The following is a 23064-nucleotide window of genomic DNA, read 5'->3' as shown; positions in this document are numbered from 1 at the left end:
CACTTCACTTTATTAGGCCCCCCCCCCCTCGCGTTTCATCTATCTCCCGCGCTCGCCGTTGATAAAAACCGCCAACAAATGAGGCAATTGGGAGCCCCTCCCACTACTTTGTGGTGATAACAAATCACCAATCCAGTACACATGTCGATCAGGTTGCGTTGGCTCTCATTTGTTTTTGTTTGGGCTTGTTATTCCCCTCTTCTTCTCTATGGGCCAGGCTTTTGGCAGCCAATGGTTTGTCTGTGTGTGTGAGATGACCGAGAGAACTAGATTTTTCTCCTAAATAGTCTACCTCCTAACACCACTGCACCCCCAGTGCTCTCCTTCCTCCCCAACCTCAGGCCAAATTCCACAGCCATCGTTAGACATATGATTATAGCGGGTATGAGGAAATGCAATTTGTCCCCTGGTTCTTAGACGGCCCCGTAAGGCATGTGCACAATTAAGTACAGCCCCCCCCCCCTTTCATGTCCGACTGCCCCTGCTCATCAACAGAACAGAACCTGCCTTCCTTCCCTCTTACGCCCAGACTCGGTACGTTACAGACCCTTACGAAATTATCATTGTACATCATTCCTGTCCATTATGCGCTGTTTTGCATATTTATGAGGGTGGCGCTGCAAGCAGCCGGGAGCAGTGGCGCTAGCTTCACCTTAGGCTGGGGTTAGATGGCTGGGGTTAGATGGCTGGGGTTAGATGGCTGGGGTTAGATGGCTGGGGTTAGATGGCTGTGGTTAGATGGCTGGGGTTAGATGGCTGGGGTTAGATGGCTGGGGTTAGAGTTGTTAATGACTCATATGACAATGGGAGGTGAATTTATGGTACTTTGGTGTCTTTGTAGACTCTTAACCTCTGTCCCACCTACGTAACAGCCACTGCCAGCCTGTGGCGCGATTTTCAAAACCTTAAAAATCCTATTACTTCAATTTCTCAAACATATGACTATTTTACAGCCATTTAAAGACAAGACTCTCGTTAATCTAACCACACTGTCCGATTTCAAAAAGGCTTTACAACGAAAGCAAAACATTAGATTATGTCAGCAGAGTACCAAGCCAGAAATAATCAGACACCCATTTTTCAAGCCAGCATATAATGTCACCAAAACCCAGAAGACAGCTAAATGCAGCACTCACCTTTGATGATCTTCATCAGATGACAACCCTAGGACATTATGTTATACAATACATGCATGTTTTGTTCAATCAAGTTCATATTTATATCAAAAACCAGCTTTTTACATTAGCATGTGACGTTCAGAACTAGCATACCCCCGCAAACTTCCGGGGAATTCGCTAACATTTTACTAAATTACTCACGATAAACGTTCACAAAAAGCATAACAATTATTTTAAGAATTATAGATACAGACCTCCTCTATGCACTCGATATGTCCGATTTTAAAATAGCTTTTTGGTGAAAGCACATTTTGCAATATTCTAAGTACATAGCCCAGGCATCGCAGGCTCGCTATTTAGACACCCGGCAAGTTTAGCACTCACCATAATCATATTTACTATTATAAAAGTTTGATTACCTTTTGTTGTCTTCGTCAGAATGCACACCCAGGACTGCTACTTCAATAACAAATGTTGGTTTGGTCCAAAATAATCCATCGTTATATCCGAATAGCGGCGTTTTGTTCGTGCGTTCCAGACACTATCTGAAATAGTAAAGAAGTGTCACGCGCATGGCGCAATTCGTGACAATAAAATTCTAAATATTCCATTATCGTACTTCGAAGCATGTCAACCGCTGTTTAAAATCAATTTTTACGACATTTTTCTCGTAGAAAAGCGATAATATTCCGACAGGGAATCTCCTTTTCGGCAAACAGAGGAAAAAATCACAAAGGCGGGGGCGGTCGGGTCACGCGCATAAGCCCAGAGTCCCTTGATCGGCCACTTGAGAAAGGCGATAATGTGTTTCAGCCTGGGGCTGGAATGACGACATTCTGTTTTTTCCCGGGCTCTGAGAGCCTATGGAAAACGTGGGAAGTGTCACGTTAGAGCAGAGATCCTTAGTAAAAGATAGAGATGGAAATGAAGTTCAAGAAATGGTCAGACAGGCCACTTCCTGTAAAGGAATCTCTCAGGTTTTGACCTGCCATTTGAGTTCTGTTATACTCACAGACACCATTCAAACAGTTTTAGAAAATGTAGGGTGTTTTCTATCCATATGTAATAAGTATATGCATATTCTAGTTACTGGGTAGGAGTGGTAACCAGATTAAATCGGGTATGTTTTTTATCCAGCCGTGTCAATACTGCCCCCTAGCCCTAACAGGTGACATACAGGGTGCCATACACAAACAACCCTACTACAATAGATGGAAAAATGGGCTTTATTTTTAATCTCTTGCTCAAGTGCAACTGCAGTTGCAACGCTCAACATGAATACAAACTTTGTCGTGCATTTTGCAAAATCATTTGTTGTAAAGATAAATATTATAAATATGGGCTTACACTATACAGAACGCGAATGCATTCCACGCCTGTCTGGGTTTTTTATTCTGAAGTATGCTAGTACCAAACGTTAAAGAAAAATCCATGAAATCCTCCAACGCCCTCAATTGATCCGTTTCTCCACCATCATACTGTACTATTCTTGTGGAAATGTTGCGGCGTTTGGACGCGGCTGTACAGTGGATGTTTCTTCCACCTCTCCCTGCCTGCTCTGCTCCGACAGTCCTCTACTATGCCGTTTCATCCTCATGTGCCAAGCAGCATTTGAGCCTTTTTTAAAATCAGGGTTACCGCTCGATACCTTTCAAACGTCTGCAATACCAGCTTTAGTGTGTGTATAGCGGCTACGCTACTGTCTGAAGTTGAGAAAGAGACGGAGAGCTGTGGCAGAAGACAGGCCCGCATTTATATTTTTCCTGTGTTTTTTTTTTTTTTTTTGCTGTCTGTGCAATCACAAAGCCAGACGGACAAGAAACCAAAAAAACAAACAGTCTGTACATAACCTTCTCCTCGTGGACTGAGAAATGTTGGAGTATTTTAAATCAGGGATACCACTGCTCAAACCCTTTCAAACGTCAGCAAAACCAGCATTGGTGTGTAGTGGCTACTGTTGAAGATGGATAGACAGAAGGGGTAGAAGATAAACAAACCTTTTTTGTTGGACCAATAAGCACATCTAAAGTAGGCCTACAAGTTTACAGAACGAATAGTACATGAGAGCGTTCGTCATAGTTTATTTGGGGTTATAAAATTAATGTTTGTCAACTTTAATATTTAAAGTGCAAAGCTCTCGTCACAACTAAGACCAACTCATTGGGAACGTTGGACCCCGATCCAAAAGGACCAAACTGCAAAACTATACATAGCAAATCTATACCACACGATATCGAAATCGATCATTATCCAATGAGGTTGTGATGTTACATGTGTCATTGGGTATTACCGATGGCATCCACCATAAGCACCGCCACAGACTAATGTCTTGAACTTGCTAGCCTGCAATGACCTGTGCACCGTTTGTTTCAAGGAGCGTAATGAATCCTCACCTCGCGGTAATTAATGGGTCATCTAACGGTGCTCTGACTGAAATGGTTTGTGTTCTTCTGTGTCTGCAGGGCTCTTCTCTCACATCCTATTGGACGAGGCGGCCCAGGCCATGGAGTGTGAGACCATCATGCCTTTCGCGCTGGCCAGCAAAAGCACCCGCATCGTGCTGGCTGGAGACCACATGCAGGTAAAACTGCGGTTTAGGATGATGTCATTGGTTTGAACAAACTCTGACCTTTTTGAAACAAAGTCTCAATGCAACTCCTTTTTTTAGGGTCAGGTCACAGAGTGGAAAAACTTGCAGGCCTTACCTGTATTCTCTCATGCAAATGACCTCCGAGTTCTGCAGGCCTTTGCCAAGCCAGCAAATAAAAACCAGTGTATCGCCCAAGTCCTTTACATTTCCGTGTGCTTTGGACTCCGTCGTTAGCCTGTGGCTAACTTCACGTTGGCCGCGAGTGAAACAGACGTAGGAAAGAAAGAACTTGGCCAAGGGAGCATGTTTACCATTCACAGTCCAGTCAGACGAGGTCAGCTAAACTCCCCCTGTCAGTCAAGCTTTGTGGAACACTCCAAAGTAGCCTCTTATTTCCGTTTCTTTTTGTGTTCTGGACATTGTTTATTGAGTGCGACAGGACTAAGAGTAGGCAGTAGATGAATAAACACGGCAGGAGTTTAACGTTACGATAACGGTTGTAATTATTGTTCTACTCATTCTTGCGCCCTCAGAAGGAACAACGCCTCAACATGCTCAATTCACTTCTCCTGCCTATCCTCCTGCCATTTTCTTTCTCTCTTGCTCTCTCTCTCTCGGTCCCACTCTGTCTGCCTCTCTCTCCCCCTCTATCTCTCCCTCTACATCTAAATCTGTTGCACATTGTCTGTGCGCTGCGTGTCTGTTGCCGAGGAGGATTTCTTTGCCCCTCCTCATCCTACTCTCTTCCATCTGTTATCACTGTTCATTATCGGATGTTTTTTTGTCTCTTGGCTGAACGAAGTAGGCTGAGAATAGTGAATGAAGGTGCACGGCTCCTATTGACTTCAGGTCTTCTATTCACTGTGTGGGCCTCTTTAAAAGCCTGGCTGAACATTTCCCCTGAGACTGAGAGGTTCAACCTTGAGCTAAATTACCACAAACACAAAACAATCTAGTTCAGCCAGTGTCAGATTAGAGGTAATTGCTATTGGGGGGTTTTGTGTGTTTTGTGTGTCTTAAGCGCATCTTAATCAAACCAAACTTTAATTGTCACACAATACAACAAGTGTAGACTTTACCGTGAAATGCTTACTTACAAGCCCGTAACCAACAGTGCCATTCAAAAAGAGTTAAGGAAATATTTACCAATAAACTGAAGTAAAAAGTAACACAATACAATAACGAGGCAATATACTGGGGGTACCGAGGTACAGGTTAGTTGAGGTAATTTGTACATGTAGGTAGGGGTGAAGTGACTATGCATAGATAATTAACAGTGAGTAGCAGCAGTGTTCAAAATAAATGGAGGGGGGGGTCAATGTAAGTAGTCCGGTGGCCATTTGATTAATTGTTTAGCAGTCTTATGACTTGGTGGTAGAAGCTGGTGGTAGAACCACTTTACAATAGTGCATCTAAATCTTTTAGGGGGGGGGGGGGGGGGTTTAGAAGGATTCATTTATCCTATCCTAGGTATTCCTTAAAGAGGTGGGGTTTCAGGTGTCTCCGGAAGGTGGTGATTGACTCCGCTGTCCTGGTGTCGTGAGGGAGCTTGTTCCACCATTGGGGTGCCAGAGCAGCGAACAGTTTTGTCTGGGCTGAGCGGGAACTGTGCTTCCTCAGAGGTAGGGAGGCGAGCAGGCCAGAGGTGGATGAACGCAGTGCCCTTGTTTGGGTGTAGGGCCTGATCAGAGCCTGAAGGTACGGAGGTGCTGTTCCCCTCACAGCTCCGTAGGCAGGCACCATGGTCTTGTAGTGGATGCGAGCTTCAACTGGAAGCCAGTGGAGAGAGCGGAGGAGCGGGGTGACATGAGAGAACTTGGGAAGGTTGAACACCAGACGGGCTGCGGCGTTCTGGATGAGTTGTAGGGGTTTAATGGCACAGGCAGGGAGCCCAGCCAACAGCGAGTTGCAGTAATCCAGACGGGAGATGACAAGTGCCTGGATTAGGACCTGCGCCGCTTCCTGTGTGAGGCAGGGTCGTACTCTGCGAATGTTGTAGAGCATGAACCTACAGGATCGGGTCACCGCCTTGATGTTAGTGGAGAACGACAGGGTGTTGTCCAGGGTCACGCCAAGGTTCTTAGCACTCTGGGAGGAGGACACAATGGAGTTGTCAACCGTGATGGCGAGATCATGGAACTGGCAGTCCTTCCCCGGGAGGAAGAGCAGCTCCGTCTTGCCGAGGTTCAGCTTGAGGTGGTGATCCGTCATCCACACTGATATGTCTGCCAGACATGCAGAGATGCGATTCGCCACCTGGTTATTAGAAGGGGGAAAGGAGAAGATTAATTGTGTGTCGTCTGCATAGCAATGATAGGAGAGACCATGTGAGGATATGACAGAGCCAAGTGACTTGGTGTATAGCGAGAATAGGAGAAGGCCTAGAACAGAGCCCTGGGGGACACCAGTGGTGAGAGCACGTGGTGCGGAGACAGATTCTCGCCACGCCACCTGGTAGGAGCGACCTGTCAGGTAGGACGCAATGCAAGCGTGAGCCGCGCCGGAGATGCCCAACTCGGAGAGGGTGGAGAGGAGGATCTGATGGTTCACACTATCAAAGGCAGCAGATAGGTCTAGAAGGATGAGAGGAGAGAGAGTTAGCTTTAGCAGTGCGGAGAGCCTCCGTGACACAAAGAAGAGCAGTCTCAGTTGAATGACCAGTCTTGAAACCTGACTGATTTGGATCAAGAAGGTCATTCTGAGAGAGATAGCAGGAGAGCTGGCCAAGGACGGCACGTTCAAGAGTTTTGGAGAGAACAGAAAGAAGGGATATTGGTCTGTAGTTGTTGACATCGGAAGGATCGAGTGTAGGTTTTTTCAGAAGGGGTGCATTCTCACACAGGTGTTATTATTGTCTAGGTGGGAAAGGGCAGTGTGGAGTGTGATTTGAGATTGCGCCATCTGTGGATCTGTTGGGGCGGTATGCGAATTGGAGTGGGTCTAGGGTGTCCGGAGGATGCTGTTGATGTGAGCCATGACCAGCCTTTCAAGGCACTTCATGGCTACCGACGTGAGCGCTACGGGGCTGTAATTTAGCCAGGTTACCTTCACCTCCTTGGGCAGAGTGACTATGGTGGTCTGCTTGAAACATGTTGGTATTACAGACTCGGTCAGGGAGAGGTTGAAAATGTCGGTGAAGACACTTGCCAGTTGGTCCGTGCATGCTTTGAGTACACGTCCTGGTAATCCGTCTGGCCCCGCGGCTTTGTGAATGTTGACCTGTTTAAAGGTCTTGCTCTAATCGGCTACCGAGAGTGTTATCACACAGTCGTCCAAAACAGCTGGTGTTCTCGTGCATGTTTCAGTGTTGCTTGCCTCGACGCGATCATAAAAGGCATTTAGCTTTTCTGGTAGGCTCGCGTTCCCTTTGTAGTCTGTAATAGTTTTCAAAGATGCTGCTGAGGATGTTTTCGAAGCTTTAACTATTTTATTTCTTACTGTTGCATTGTCGAAGGAACCTGCCAGTTAGCATTTAGTTGGACAGTGTATGCTAGAGGTCGACCGATTAATCGGAATGGCCGATTTCAAGTTTTCCTAACAATCGGTATCGGCGTTTTTGGACGCCAATTATGGACGATTTATTTTGCAATCCATGACGAGACTGCGTGGCAGGCCGACCACCTGTTACACGAGTGCACGCAGCACGGAGCCATGTTAAGTTGTTTGCATATAATCAATACAGTGCTTGAAGTTGTCACTTCTCTTGCGTTCAGTGTAAGCGGAGTCAGGGTAAGAGCAGCAGTTTGGGTTGCCTGGCTCATTGCGAAGTGTGAAGACCATTTCTTCCTAACAAAGACCGTAATTAATTTGCCAGAATTTTACATAATTATGCCATAACATTTGAAGGTTGTGCAATGTAACAGCAGTATTTTGACTTAGGGTTGCCACCCGTTCGATAAAATACGGAACGGTTCCGTATTTCATTGAAAGAATAAACGTTTTGTTTTGGAAATGATAGTTTCCGGAGTTGATCATATTAATGACCAAAGGCTCGTATTTCTGTGTTTTTTTATTATTATTATTATTATTATTATTATTATTATATGATTTGATAGAGCAGTCTGACTGAGCGGTGGTAGGCAGCAGCAGGCTCGTAAGCATTCATTCAAACCGCACTTTCCTCCGTTTGCCAGCAGCTTTTCGCAATGCTTGAAGCACAGCATTGTTTATGACTTCAAGCCTATCAACTCCCGAGATTAGGCTGGCAATATTAAAGTGCCTATAAGAACGTCAAAGGTATATGAAATTCAAATGGTGTATATAGAGAAATAGTCCTATAATAACTACAACCTAAAACTTCTTAACTGGGAATATTGAAGTCTCATGTTAAAAGGAACCACCAGCTTTCATATGTTCTCATGTTCTGAGCATGGAACTTAAACGTTAGCTTTTTTACATGGCACATAATGCACTTTTACTTCTCCAACACAGTTTTTTTGCATTATTTAAACCAAATTGAACATGTTTTATTATTTATTTGAGACTAAATTGATTTTATTGATGTATTATAAGTAAAAATAAGTGTTCATTGTTCATTCAGTATTGTTGTAATTGTCGTTATTACAAATAAATCGGCCGTTTTTTTTTTCGGTATCAACTTTTTTTGGGGTCCTCCAATAATCGCTATCGGCGTTGAAAAATCCTATCGGTCGATCTCTAGTGTATACCATGTGTACATATGACTAATCAAACTCAACTTGACAGATCACACTAATGGCAAAACATCTCAGCAGAAATGTAGCTACCGATGGTAGGATACCGGCCACTTTGGTTTTGGAGCCACAGGTCAAAACATTTTCGGTTGGGCGGGAACTTATTGATTTGGAGCATTGCGTTGTCTACACAGACTACGTGACATGAGCTGTCGGAAGAAATTGATTTGGCCTTTTTGAGTGCAGCAAGATGTCTGTTCCACAAGACTATGTACAGTGTCTGAAACCAAAAGTAGATGTCGAATGAATTTGGATCAAAACAAATATTGCCACTAAACATGTACAGCTCCAGTTTTATTGACTACAAATGCAGAAAAGACAACTCCAGTCAGGCTATATCACCACCAGCACATCCCTGTTGCATTGAAAAGAAACAAAATACAAATAAATTGGGTATGTTACTCAAGATTCATTTTACTCAATGCTTTTGGGTTGCCCTCACTTCTCTACCTCCATCCCTCTCTTTTCCCCGTTCCCTCTCTCCAGCTCAGTCCGTTTGTGTACAGCGAGTTTTCTCGAGAGCGGAACCTGCATGTGTCGCTGTTGGACCGGCTGTACGAGCACTACCCAGCCGAGTTCCCCTGCCGCATCCTGCTCTGTGAAAACTACCGCTCCCACGAAGCTATCATCAGGTAGGTGTGAACTTTATCACACCACCAGGAGGGGGTGGGAGGAGGGGAGGGAGGGGAAGGATGGGGAGGAGATGGAGAGAAAGAAGGGGGAGGGTGGTACAGTGAACGCATCATGAATAAACACGCTGCAATAGTGATGGTGGGAAATTGATAGTTAGAATATTTTGGATGATATTACATCGATACTTTGACTCTGAGTATCGATTTGTTGGATAAATAACATTTGACCCCGACTCCAGCAACATCGTTTACGAATGGGAGATTTTATGCAGTCAGGAGACAGAGTTGTCAGTCCCTCGGGGCTGTTGACAGACATAAAAGCCCAATGTGCACTCGGAGTCCCATGACCACGGTGTTAATTCTCAGATGGGGATGCTGAAAGTTTGAGGTGGTGGTTTATGAAAGAAGCTTACGCGATGGGTTTGAAGTGGTTTCTCCACTTTAAAGTGGTTTTGTTATTTTATATACTTGAGATGTTCAAATGCTTTTTACTCCCACACATTTACATTGGGAATGCACGTTCTTTACAAGAATCTCGATAGTCACTAGGAACGGCGAGGACCTTGTGGAATGGAAAACTAACCAAACAGATGGCACCTTTGTCGAAGAATAGCCACACAGCACGCAACCATATCCATATACAATGCACGCCCGTTCAACCATGCCTTTCTCCTGATGTTAAGTCTCCCTCCCTCCCTACCTACCTTCAGCTACACGTCAGAACTGTTCTACGACGGGAAGCTGATGGCCAGCGGGAAGCAGCCGTCTCACAAGGACTTCTACCCGCTGACCTTCTTCACGGCGCGCGGCGAGGACGTCCAGGAGAAGAACAGCACGGCCTACTACAACAACGCAGAGGTATAAACCGTTTTGTTCCCTGTACACCACTGACTTAGGACTGCAGTGATAGAATGAATTGGTTGATTGAATTAGCACGTTCATGGTGAATTGAAATGGTTAATCATTCAATGGAATTGAGTTGAACTGCACACGCAGACAAAACTCACCCCGTACAGTCAACATTACTGTAATATATTACTTCTGCCTCATATTATTTACTGCGCTTCACAACCAGACATGTATTTGGAAAATACCTGCCACTAAATGCTAATTCCTCACGAAGCCCAGCATTCAAAACCAGGCACTCCAGAGACTGAGTTTGAACTTGCTAAGTTGACCCCTGAACCCAGCTGACAGAAGCTGCCCAATTAAATTGGATCTAGTCCTATCACAGCGCTGTGCCAACCTGTCATAGACGCCACAGGAATTACCCTACCTCCCTTTGATGATACTGCACCTGTGTCAAACGGCTCGGGACATTAGCATAATGTCATTGGTTTAGGTTGCCTTGATTATGTGTGTGTCCTGTTTGTCTGCTGATGTGACGTCTGGATGTTCCTAGTTGTTTTTTTTCTCCTCTCGGCTGAAAAGACCCCTTGAGCAGCTGTCGTTTCTCCCGTCTCTTTAGTTGTGCTTTCTCTTTGAGGGTTTTAGGCCCTGGATAAGTACTTTGATAACTCGTAAATAATGGCAACAACTTGAGCTTGTAAAGATTAAATTGACACCAATGGAAGATGAAAAGGTTTTTGGCGGGAGGCAACAGAGCTAGGCAGGGCACCCTGCCTGCCAGGACAATTGTTTCTATCCAGCTCGAAGAACCATGAAAAAGTCAGTGGAGACTGGGGAGTAGGGTGAAGTTGCCCCTAGATGCTGATCTTGGGTCAGTTTAGCATTTCCCCCATTTTATGGTTAAGGCTAGTATTGGGAGAGGGGAAGCTGATCCTAGATCTGTACCTAGGGGAAACTTCACCCCGGAGAAATGTCGGTTTTTGGACATGATCTATGAGAAACACAGGCACTTGTAACCAGTCTCTCCCTCCTGTGTTACCCGAGGTGTTTGAGATCGTGGAGCGGGTGGAGGAGATGCGTAAGAAGTGGCCGGTGGCGTGGGGCAAGCTGGACGAGGGCAGCATCGGCGTGGTGTCGCCCTACGCCGACCAGGTATTCCGCATCCGCGCAGAGCTCCGAAAGAAGAGGATGCACGAGGTCAGCGTGGAGAGGGTGCTCAACGTCCAAGGTGAGAAGAATACTTTGTTGATCCATTTCCTTACAATTAGATCTGTGTTTATGACACTACATTCCACTGTAACCCATGGCACAGACGGCCATTTGGCACATATTTGCTGTCAAATAGAATAAAAATTTCAATACCGCAATCAGAATGGAATTGTAAAGATCAAATCCCATATTACTCATACACCGAAGCATTTACAGGACTTTCACTGTGGAACTTTCCCATTCTCCCATTTTAAAATATTTTTTTGGCATTCTAAGAGAGCCAGCGATTTTAAAGTATGACCCTTCCCGTTTCTACCCGACATCTCAGAGATTCTCAGTCTCTCAGTGACTGTGTGTGAGATGTGGCAGTTGGCAGCAGCACTTCACATCCTCTCTCATCTCCCAGCTAACAGCTCCTCTCGTCTCCGGGACGAGGCTAATGCTCCCACTGGCAACACACACTCTCTCTTTCTCACACACACACACACACACACACACACACACACACACACACACACGCTCGCAGCCATACGCTGCTGCTTCCAGCTCGTTAACTCTCTCATTAAGGAGAAGATGCAGCGATCAGGACGGATCTCACAACACACAGCTGTCTCTGTTTCTCAATGTGCTGTTGGTGTACAGTACACACACACACACACACACACACACACACTACCTGGAGTTTGAGAGGGTGTGATTAGTGTTATTTTTTTAATTTTTTGTATTGCAAACGCTTAAGCTTTATCATGAATAATCTCTGCCGTATTTAGATTGTATTTTGGGTCATGAATGATGTCAGCGCCTGGTCGAGGTACTTGGATCATATAATGAATTAGTAATTACGTTTCTATGAGATTAATATCCACGACAGCACGCTGAATATGACCAGTAGCGCTTAGTGACCTAATGAAAAAGCTTTGTGTGAATGCAATTTATTACTATTAACGTTTGCCATACTACACACTAGCTCCTCAGTGCTCAATGGCTGAAAACTAAGGTCTAAACTGGCCCTGTGTGTTCCCCCCCACTCTCTCCAGGTAAGCAGTTCCGGGTGCTCTTCTTGAGCACTGTGCGCACACGGCACACCTGCAAGCACAAACAGACGGCCATCAAGCGCAAGGAGCAGCTGGTGGAGGACTCGACGGAGGACCTGGACTACGGCTTCCTGTCCAACTACAAGCTGCTCAACACGGCTATCACTCGCGCCCAGTCCCTGGTGGCCGTGGTGGGAGACCCCATAGCGCTCTGTTCGGTGGGCCGCTGCAGGTACGAAAAACAGATCAGGAAGTGTTGTTGTCATGGGTTAGGGCCCTGTTTTGAATACTTAAATGAATCCTTCCTTGAAGAAATCCCTGCTTTGACATGGCTGGATTGGCCACAGCTATACGGTAGAACTGTTACTTACACTTATCAATTTGGGTTAGATCAGTGAATTACTCCAAGGGATGAAGGATGGGTGTGTTTTTATAGCATTCAAACAGGGCCTGGAGTTTTTCCTGGTCACGTCCTAGTCGTCGAAGTATTGCTCTTGACTGGGTTTGAAATCTTACTGTTTTCATGTTCCATTACATGTTCTGAAGGCTCACAGTAAGTGTGTGTGTGTGTGTGTGTGTGTGTGTGAGAGGAAGGGGCACAGTCAGTGTGCCAGCTGTGCAGGAAGAAGTAGCACTATGGGGTTATGTCTCCCTGCCAGGCAGGCTCGCTCTACCTCTGCTCCACACACTAATTCACACACCCTCCCCAAGCCCTCTCCAATGCACGCCCGTGGAGTGTCCACTTAGGATGACATAACGCCAGGCCCTGCCAGAGCCGTTGACATCAGCAATGTGCTGTGTTTCTGGGGTGTGTCTGTTTTGATAATGTTGTCATGTTGTAGGAGGGGTGTGTCAAGGGGGCACTACTGTGAAACCATATTTTAGGAATTTAGTTTTTCTCCAATGGAACTAAAATATGAGGGGGGGTGGTATTGAATTTGGTGCAGCTATTTGTGACCTAAGGAGTTCTCATCTCTGCCCTGAATGGAATTAAGCCAAAATCGACACTTTGCCTAGTCTGCGGCTGCGGCAGTTTAGAAAATGTCTCCCCCAGTTAAATCACTGGCGCTAACGAGGAAGAAGCTCTGTTTAGATGGACTGTCTTAATGCCTGGAGAGGGGGGGGAGACTGTCAGACTGTCACCTTTAAAAAGAACAGACCAGTGGGCTGGTCATGGCCCCATAGAGTAGGCTGCACAGTACATGCGCGCGTGATGTGCATACACACTCGCTCATACACGTTTACACTCAAGCACGCACATGACACACACATGGAGGGTGGGTAAGAGGAGGAGCATTAAAGCGAGGGGGAGAGATGATTGGTGTGTTGACTAATTTTCAATATGTCACAGACCCCCCCCCCCCCCACCCCCCCCATGTTGGTAAGAACACGGCACTGGACACACACACACCGCTCTGCTGTGCCTGTCAGATAAACCAGCGGGTAGCCACAAAGGTTAAGCAGTCTGACTACAGAGAGCGGCCATAGCAGTTCTATATACACATATACCCCTCCACAGTGAAATATGTCACCAGGCATGTTATGATCTCTCTTTATCTTTTTAGACGCTTCTATTATTGCTCACGTGATCCACATTGTCTTTCGTAAGTGACGTGTGGAATACAGTCGCGCTCTTGATAAATGCACATTGAATAAACAAACAAATTGGCAATGAACTTACCAATTCGGATTTGTTTTATGGTTTGTGTACAATTGATAGAATTGGCCATCTATTTGGTCTTGAAACTCGGAATGAACAGATTGTGAAGTAGTCTCCGTCCATGCTGCCCGTGTGGGCTTGATGTGGGTCATGGAAGCGATGCTAATCGGAGGAGATGGGATAGCGGTGGTCTCGTCTGGGGGGGAGGGGAGGGGGCTGATTGACGCCTGATTAACAAAAAATAGCCTTCACAAGTCACTGCAGATCAGTTATATAACTCACACACATCTACCTCCCATCCAGCCACAATAAGGAGAGAAGGTGCACATTGCCACTGGAGTCATAGCGTTGTGTTCCGTGCGACGAGCACTGTACCACACCAGCCATACTTGTGACGTGCTCTCAATTTGATACCAGCACAAAAGCCTTGCATTTGCTTTCAGAGTAAAGCTAGAGATTCGTAGAAATGTAAATTCAATACCATTTAATATTCTAGAATGATTTTTCAATTTACTCCCTTAATGGAGTTGAAATGGAACTGACCCTAAGTTGGGGAGTAGAGTGAATCTCGCAAGCTTGCGTCCATAGTGATGCTTTTTCATAGAGACGTTTACTCCTGATGCGGTCATTTTTTTTTTTTGTCACAAACTCTGACCCCTTCTTTGAATATTTCTCGTTGGGTTTGCGACGAGTATGCGGTGTCATTTGAAAGCACCTGTAGCTGTCGCATCCTGGTGATGTAAGGGGACAGTTGTGAATAGGAACCCATCTCATTTTGATGATGTAATTTCACGAAGGGGACAGTTGTGAATAGGGGACCGGTCTCTGTTCCTTAATGGTCTGACAGCTTATTTTCCCCTCAGTCACAGGTTCTGCAGTTAATATGCAAGTCTGTGAGTAATTTCCGGAAGCTTTTGTTCACCCGGACATTATGCAAGCTGTGTTGTTTCCTTACACACCCATACACACACACACTCATATACACATGCAAATCATAGACACACACACACACACACACACACACACACACACACACACACACACACACGGTTTACTCGTCAGAACTGAGCTGTTATGAACATGCCAACCCTACTAAAGACATTTCTTTTGAACTGACCAAGAACTTCATTTGCTTTGGTGTTGCTGCCTACAATAGGCCTTTTTAAATGGACCATGATTTATTCATTTATGCTACACTACATGATTTGGAGTCATATCTACCGTAGTGGGTGGTTTAATAATTGAATTCTGAAAGTAGGAGTCTTTCACATGAAGATTCTGTGCAAGATTTGACTTTTAATTTTATTTCAACTTTATTTTGACGTAGTCTTTTCCAGATGAGCCCCCGTATAGCACTCCCAATACACATTCAGCTACACATTCATGTACACATTAAAATACACCTTATTATACACAACAATACACAAAAAGCAAAACAGAATCATAAAAAAAACAGACATTCTTCAGTAAAAATGTCCCTTAACAACAGTCTGAAATACCCTAGAGGCACCAATTTCTCAAATTTGAAAGCGTATTGTAGATCGTTCCACATGTAAGGTGCAAGGAAATGTCAGGTTGATTTACCTAAAAGAGTCTCCAGAGTTAACCAACCCTGTGAACGGGTTTGATAACTTGTCATTTTAAATCTTAACAGTGATGTTAGGTAAGTCGGAAGTTTGTGGAGCAGGGCTTTGTAAGCAAAAAGAGCGTAATGATGTGATCAACGTGACTTCAATCTGAAGGGGTGATTGTGTGTGCGTGCGCACTATGCATTTCTTGAAATAGTAATGACTGTTAAGTTGGCGTGTGAACGAGTGTGCAACCGCTCATTCGAGAGTCAAGATAAAGTGCATGTATGTCCATGCCACTTTCATCACCCCCTCTCCTCTCCTCCCCTCTCACAGAAAGTTCTGGGAGAAGTTCATCTCCATCTGCCACGAGAACGCCAGCCTGCACGGCATCACCTTTGAGCAGATCAAGGCCCAGCTGGAGGCCCTTGAGCTCAAGAAGACCTACGTGCTCAACCCGCTGGCGCCCGAGTTCATCCCCCGCGCCCTCCGGCCCCAGCCGGCCCAGCACCCCCATCATCACCAACACCATCACCAACACCCACACCCCCAAGGACACACGGCCATCAAGCAGCCCCAGCAGCAGCAGCAGCAGCAGTCTCCCCCGAAGGTAAGTGTGTTAAGCCTGGGGGAGGGGTTGCAGAGCAGCTGGGCACTTGGGGCTATGGGTCTTGGGGCTATGGGTCTTGGGGCTATGGGTCTTGGTTGTGGAGATGTACTAGGATACTGAAGGCTGGAGGTACTGTGCATTGAGGTCTTGGTTGCACCGGTTTTCCTAATGTTTTGTACACTGAGTGTATATTAAGCGAACCGTGATGAGAGAGAGAGGGCTGTCACAATTACCTTATAACCGTGTAACCTACAGTTATGGATGAAGACTGTCATGGAAATAAACTAACCATAAAAATGGTATTTCTTTATTATAATTTTGTGTCAAACAAACATCTGATTGAATACAGGACTGACGGGCATTCGTGCATTTGAGTCCGTTTCTGCTGTAACATGGACTCTACAACATGATCAAACTTTGTTGCTCGTTGCTGATACAATCAAGGTGTTGTAGCAAACAAGTCCTGGTTTGCCTAGGCAATGCCCCCTTCCTGCAGCAGCACATGTGGAGGAGAAAATGTCAGTCTTAACAAAAATAGGATAGGACTGGCCACTTCAGAGCCTGGTTCCTCTCTAGGTTTCTTCCTACAGTAGGTTCCCTGCCTTTCTAGGGAGTTTTTCCCTAGCCACCGTGCCTCTACATCCGCATTGCTTGCTCTCTGGGGTTTTAGGCTCTGTTTCTGTGTAAGCGTTTTGTGACAACTGCTGTTGTAAAAGGGCTCTCATTTGATTTAGATAGTGTTTTGGGGGGGGGATGCAAGCATTTGGCTGACCAATTACCTTCATCTAAAATTCCATGACAGCCCTAATGAGGGGGATGCATGGCTCTGGCTATCCAGTGTCTGTCTTGGTGGTGGTAGTACAAGAGTACACTCACATAGTCAGTGGTTTTAGGGCTCAAGGAATGAATCTTATTTTCAATTAAATAAACTTCAGTTCAATACAAAGTAATTGTTTCCCTCGTGGGTCTTTTGGAAACCTTTTTTTTTTTGTGGTTGCAGCAGGAGTAGTTTCCTGTCAAGTAAGTCCTCTAGGTAGTTTTTATTATTCTCGCAAAACCATTTTTTAATTTTTGAAATTGTATTTTTTTTAATTAATTTTTATTTTGTCTCGGCATGTGAAAATGTTAACTGTTTTTCTGCTGTCCTCGCTACTGGCATAAAGGTGAACTAAATCACCACAGCTGCCAAGCCCCTCTATCACCCACTGGGTCTAATGAGGTGGATATCCACATCACACACACGTGCAGACAGTCGCGCGCACTTCCCCCGTGCGTGCTAACACACATAATAGCACACACTGGCTCGCATACTGGCTCACACACACACAAAGTGGGTTGGTTACAGGCTCTTACTCTTTTAAAAATACTACTCCATACAGAAAGGTCAGTAGTAAGGCTCGCTGTCTCCTGCCATGTAGGGCTGGGTGGTAAACAGTCGGTATTCATCCATGGACCGGTTTGGATTTTTACTTTACCTTCTATAACGCTATTTTTATGTCAGAAATCAAACTTTAAATTATTCAGTAATGACTCCAAAAAAATGATGGTAATCATCCGTTTTTTTCTCGCCAGTAACGGCTAACAGTTGAGAACTACTAGTTAACTTACAAGCACAACAATCAACAACTTTGAGTACAGCCCCCCAGAAATTGTCTGACTGCCACTAGTGGTGGAAGTAAGAATTGCAGTTGACACCGAGGATACAAAGTCAAATAGAATAACTATTCTCGTAAAGGATTTTTTGGGTGGTATTAAATAGAGGAAATTAATGCAGGAAATTAAGAAATATATAAATGCTTGAAGTGAAAAAATAACTATGCAAATGGAAACCATTGGTCGAGTACCAGAGTTGAAGTCTACCAAAGAGGATTTTGTATCTCTTATAAAAAGTCCTACAAGTAAGACCACTTCACTGTCAATTTAGTCCTATTATTTATTTTTGGTTGGTTTGGTTGAACGGTATAAAGCAATCGGAAAGAGTAAGCCTATTAGGGCGGCAGGTAGCCTAGTGGTTAGAGTGTTGGGCCAGTAACCAAAAGGTTGCTGGATCGAATCCCCGAGCTGACAAGGTAAAAATCTGTTGTTCTGCCCCTGAACAAGGTAGTTAACCCACGGTTCCTAGGCCGTCATTGTAAATAAGAAATTGTTCTTAACTGACTTGCAAAAATAATTTGTTCTTAACTGACTTGCCTAGTTAAATAAAAACATTTAAACCAGTAACTTTTTTTTCCTCACAAATATGGTATTTTGGCCATATTGCCCAGCCCTACATACATTCGTCTATACACAGTACACACACTCAAATGCCAACTTGCGCCTAGGCGCGCACACATACTCACATGTGACAAACACACACATCCTTACTGGGATTTTCACCTCTCGTCTGCTACAGTTGACACTCAAAGCATGTCTATATGTTTTCCATTCTGCCCTCACCAAAAAAGACCTGCTGCTATCTTATGTCAGTATGTTAAAAGGCCGCTGATTAAAGCATCTTCTAGAGACACTGCTGCAGAGAAACGTCTCCAGACCTTTTCCACAAAGTTTGTCATCTTGTGTGAGCAGACTGATAACCGTTTGTGTGTGTGTGTGTGTGTGTGTGTGTGTGTGTGTGTGTGTGTGTGTGTGTGTGTGTGTGTGTGTGTGAGAGCGCGTGAGCCCATCTTGATCAGGTTTTCATCCTCCAGGTGCATCTGACATTGCTGTCACTTTGTGTAGACTCGTTCCGAGCTCTCAATTTCACTGGTCCAATATGGCTGCTAAGCAGGAAATGCTGCTGCCATCACCCGGTGTCCCCTGGTCTGAAGGTGTCCTCCTCCAGCTCTGTCTCAATCTCCCTCTCTAGCTGTGTGGCACTGGTCATCTGGCCTGGCATAGACCTAGAAGAATCTATGCCAGGCAGATGCAATGGAGCTATTATTAGCCACTGTATTGCACCTGGGCAGGAGTGACATTGAGAATAGAGGTCGACGATTAAACGGCATGGCCGATTTCAAGTTTTCATAACAATCGGTAATCGGTCTTTTTGGACGCTGATTATGGCCGATTACATTGCAATCCACGAGGAGACTGCGTGGCAGGCTGTCCACCTGTTACGCGATTGCAGCATCAAAAGGACCTTGTGGCTGCAAGGAGCCAAGGTAAGTTGCTAGCTAGCGTTAAACTTCTCTTTTAAAAAAACAATCAATCTTCACATAATCACTAGTTAACGTGGTTGATGATATCACTAGGTTAACTAGCTTGTCCTGTGTTGACTTGCCTAGTTAAATAAAGGTTATATTTAATAGTAAAAGGCTCACACTTTTAATAGTTTAACAGAAGTACAAGAAGCATTCCCTGAGTGTCTAAACCAATAAAGGGAACCCAAACCAGCCATCTAACCTATCATGAGGCGCGCGCACCCCCCCCAAGGGAAACCACGTGTTATCAGTTAACACCACCACCTAGGGGGACATGCGTGCCTCATCTCAGCTACGCTAAGACACGCTAAAGTAGATTATTGTGTACATTCCTCCGTGCATCAGTAATGCAACAGGTTGCAATCCACCTAAAGTCAATTGGATCGAACTTCCATGTTGTTGGTCACATAACGATCAGTGTCAGACTTTGTTGTTGTTTGAAAATGGATACGGCCCAATGTTGTGAGGGCGTTAAAATGGAACCAGGGGGCACAGAACTGCCTCTCTTCTCTGTATGGCGAGAGAGAGGAGGAGAGATGGAGAGAGATAATTAAGACTTATTGATGCGTGCTTGTGTAAGTTGCTTTGGAAAAAAGTGTCTGCTAAATGGGGTATTGTGTTTGCTTGCTCACTCCAGTTAGTGGCAGTCCTCATTAGCAGAGAAACTGATGAAAAACGTGCGTAATGTATGCTAGCCTTTTAATACAGTAATAATGTAAGGAAGCGCTTCTGTATGCGACAATCATAACAGCTATAGAACACCCAGTTCCAGCTGAAGAGATTATTAAATGACACGCGAGTATAGGGTGGACATTTTTCTATGAGCATAGAATTGGTCAAATGATTTAAAGAAGGAAGCGAGGAGTCGGAAAATAGGAAACCTACGTCGTTTTGATATCTTAGGGCCAGTAGTATTTCTGCCCACATGACTTGACCGCATGAAAGCCTACTTTCGCTAAGAACTCAAATGCAGGATGTTTCAAATGTTTTGACCCATTGCTTATTCTTTCTATTAGCGTTTTCCCTAGTCTGGTCACGTTAGGTAAAACTCCTGGCCCTAGAATACTATAACTGCCTCCCTCATGAATCCACACAGTGGCTTTATATTCAAGAGCTGCAGTGAACACGTTATCCTCCAAGAGTGTTATTGCCATTTAGATTCAACAGTGTTGGCTATTTTAAAGTGTTTTTGGAAGCGTTAACCGTGTAGCCATCGTGACATATGTGGGCCACCTCGGACCGTACGGTTACCATCGCCTGCCCACCGCTTCATATAGGGAGCCTCGCACTCCTCCACTTCTCTCGCTCCAGCGCTTTCTAAGGATGCCTCCCTCTCTCTCTCTCATTCTCTTCCAGGGGAAAGGTCAACATGCGAACCACACGGAGCACTTCCCACCTGAAGGATTTGGTGAGTGTCGATCTTTCCTCTTCCTTCCATCATCTGAATGTTGACTTGTCTATTTGTATCCACTTTGGGATACTCTTTCTGGAGTCCACACGAATCCCAATACAAACCACTCGCACACAGACAGAAACGGTTACCACTGTTAGTGTAAGGGTAAACACTGCCAAGTCAAGAACATTATACTCTAGCTGTATGTAGTTTGAGGCTGAAGCACTGTCCAAGTCTTAAACTTCCATCTCTCCACAAACATACTCAAAATGTGTTTCCCAGGCGGGCAGGGGAGAGATGGATAGAAGGAGGCATATTGTGCCATCCCTTTAGACAGAGAGCTAGAGCGAAGAGGAGAACAGGGAAGCGCACCAAGAGTACCATCATAACTGTACATGTTATTATTACTATCATCTTTACTATCATCACAGTAATCACTGCCAGCATAATCATCATCATGCAACAGAACTGAGCTCTCCGTCATCATCCTGTTGCTGTGAAAAAGAATACAGTACAGTATTAAGTTGACATCTTAAGTACCAATTGTTTCAAAATACAGTAACTTATTATCTCATGGGGAAATTAGCTTGGTCTGCATAGGCGCAAATAACACAGACCAAAACAGTGATTTGGTCTAGATAATAAAATCCTTCAGGATTAGCAACAAGACTAGCCACTGCTGTAATGAATATCACTTACTAGCAAATCATTAGCAGATATAAACTTTTATATTTTATTCTACTATTCTCTTCTACTTCTAAGAGTTGCACATTATTAGCAGATATTAACTTTTATTTTCCTCTTTTCCTCCCCCAACCCTCTCCAGTTCAACCCAACACTGCGGTATTGATGGGCAACCCCATCCGGGCGTTCACGCCGCCCTTAGGGGGCACACCTGGCGGCATGGGCAAGTCCCCTAGTCCCGTGCAGAGGATAGACCCCCACACGGGTGCCAGCATCCTCTACGTGCCCGCCGTCTACGGAGGCAACATGGTCATGTCCATGCCACTGCCCGTAAGTATACTGCTACTGGGAATTGTAGTTGTTTATTGTTGAGGAAAGACTAAAAAATGTGTGAGTTTTGGTTTGAATTAATGCATTTTTGTAAGTGTATTACTTTGAGTCGGAGTTGGAAGGGGTTAACTGTGTGTGCAAGAGCATACAGCGTACCGTACACTCTTATGCATGCTAGCACACACACACTGACTTACACAAATCTTTCAGTTGGTGTTCGTTCTTGGTCTAAATGCACTGTTTATTTGAGTTTCAAAGAAAACAAGATTTTTTGGGGTTGTAACATGATGAATCAGTCGAGGAAAAAACATGGACTCCTTATGCAATACTGCATTTAATTCAGACTTGTCAGTTGGGCTGTGGTGTTATGCCGAGTTGTTAACGAAAACTCAGCAGCGCGTAACGATTGCTAATAGAATGCCAAAATCCCCATAAGCTTGATTGTAAAATGTTCATTTTGTGTTTGGGCCCTCTGTCTCCATCCGTCTCCTCCTCGTCTGAAAACAAGACAGAGAACAACATGTTCATTGAGAATAATGACTTCTGTTAGTCTGAACATTTTCAGCTCGGCCCGCGGGGTGAGATTTCACGCTCGTTATTCCTCGTTCAGTAATGGAAAGAAAGTCAACTCTCCATCTAACCCAACCTAGGCTGTTTATTTTCCCATTAAACCATAATGGCACAGGGCTGATAAAATTGTTTTTTAAAAACTCATTCTATCAGAAGGATGATTTGCCACGGCAAATAGCTAAGTGTCGACACACGGAGGGGAAGACTGTTTCAAATTATGTTCTCATTAGATACATGGCATCCTTTTTTCTGTTTCATCATTTTGGGAAGCAAAAGATTATTTGACTGTTTTCAGGGCCCTTTTCTTTATATTTGAGGAGGATTTTTTTGTCATACTTTTTGTTTTTGATGAAAATACATTTATATAGGAGTTGGTTTATCATATGCACCATGCAAACAATCGGAGAGCCTTCATTCCTTCGCATACCAATGCCTCTTTTTTTTGGCGGGGGGGGGGGTGGAAATATGGATGGATGTGCTTTGTTCAAAATGGCCTTTTTGAAAATGTTCATTGTATTTCTGCTCACTGTTGTCAATCAATTTACATCCACTGCAATAAAGGGATATGTTTCACTCACCAGCCGGTCTGACAGGTGGCAGAGACCAATCCAACATCAAACTGCTCTCCCTCACAGAACCAGATGAATATTTTAACACACTGTCTGTTTCCTCCGACCTACATCAGCCACTGTGCTTTTCACATAGACCGTCTGCGCGTGGGGGGGTGTGTTGTGGTATATAAACCGGTTTATAATAGCAATAAGGCACCTCCTGGGGGTTTGTGCTTTATGGCCAATATACCACGGCTAAGGGCTGTGTCCAGGCACTCTGCGTTGCGTCGTGCTTAAGAACAGACTTTAGCCGTGGTATATTGGCCATACACCACACATCCCCGGCCCTTATTGCTTAGATATCTAGCATAGTAG

General features: G+C 44.7%; 1 protein-coding gene across 1 annotated transcript in view; it reads left to right on the top strand.

Annotated features, from left to right (window-relative positions):
- The window catches only part of LOC106564877 (probable helicase with zinc finger domain), a 66187-nt gene that overhangs the window by 28373 nt on the left and 14750 nt on the right, over nt 1–23064 (top strand). Inside the window, 8 exon segments of the mRNA XM_045691276.1 lie at nt 3581–3699; nt 8907–9052; nt 9763–9910; nt 10946–11129; nt 12148–12376; nt 15709–15982; nt 20518–20569; nt 21381–21568. Of these exon segments, the coding sequence (XP_045547232.1) occupies nt 3581–3699; nt 8907–9052; nt 9763–9910; nt 10946–11129; nt 12148–12376; nt 15709–15982; nt 20518–20569; nt 21381–21568 (1340 nt within the window).

The sequence above is a fragment of the Salmo salar genome, chromosome ssa12 (genome assembly GCF_905237065.1).
Source record: "Salmo salar chromosome ssa12, Ssal_v3.1, whole genome shotgun sequence".
NCBI lineage: Eukaryota > Metazoa > Chordata > Actinopteri > Salmoniformes > Salmonidae > Salmo > Salmo salar.
The sequence above is the reverse complement of the archived record's forward strand: the minus strand, read 5'-3'. Positions and strand labels throughout refer to the sequence as shown.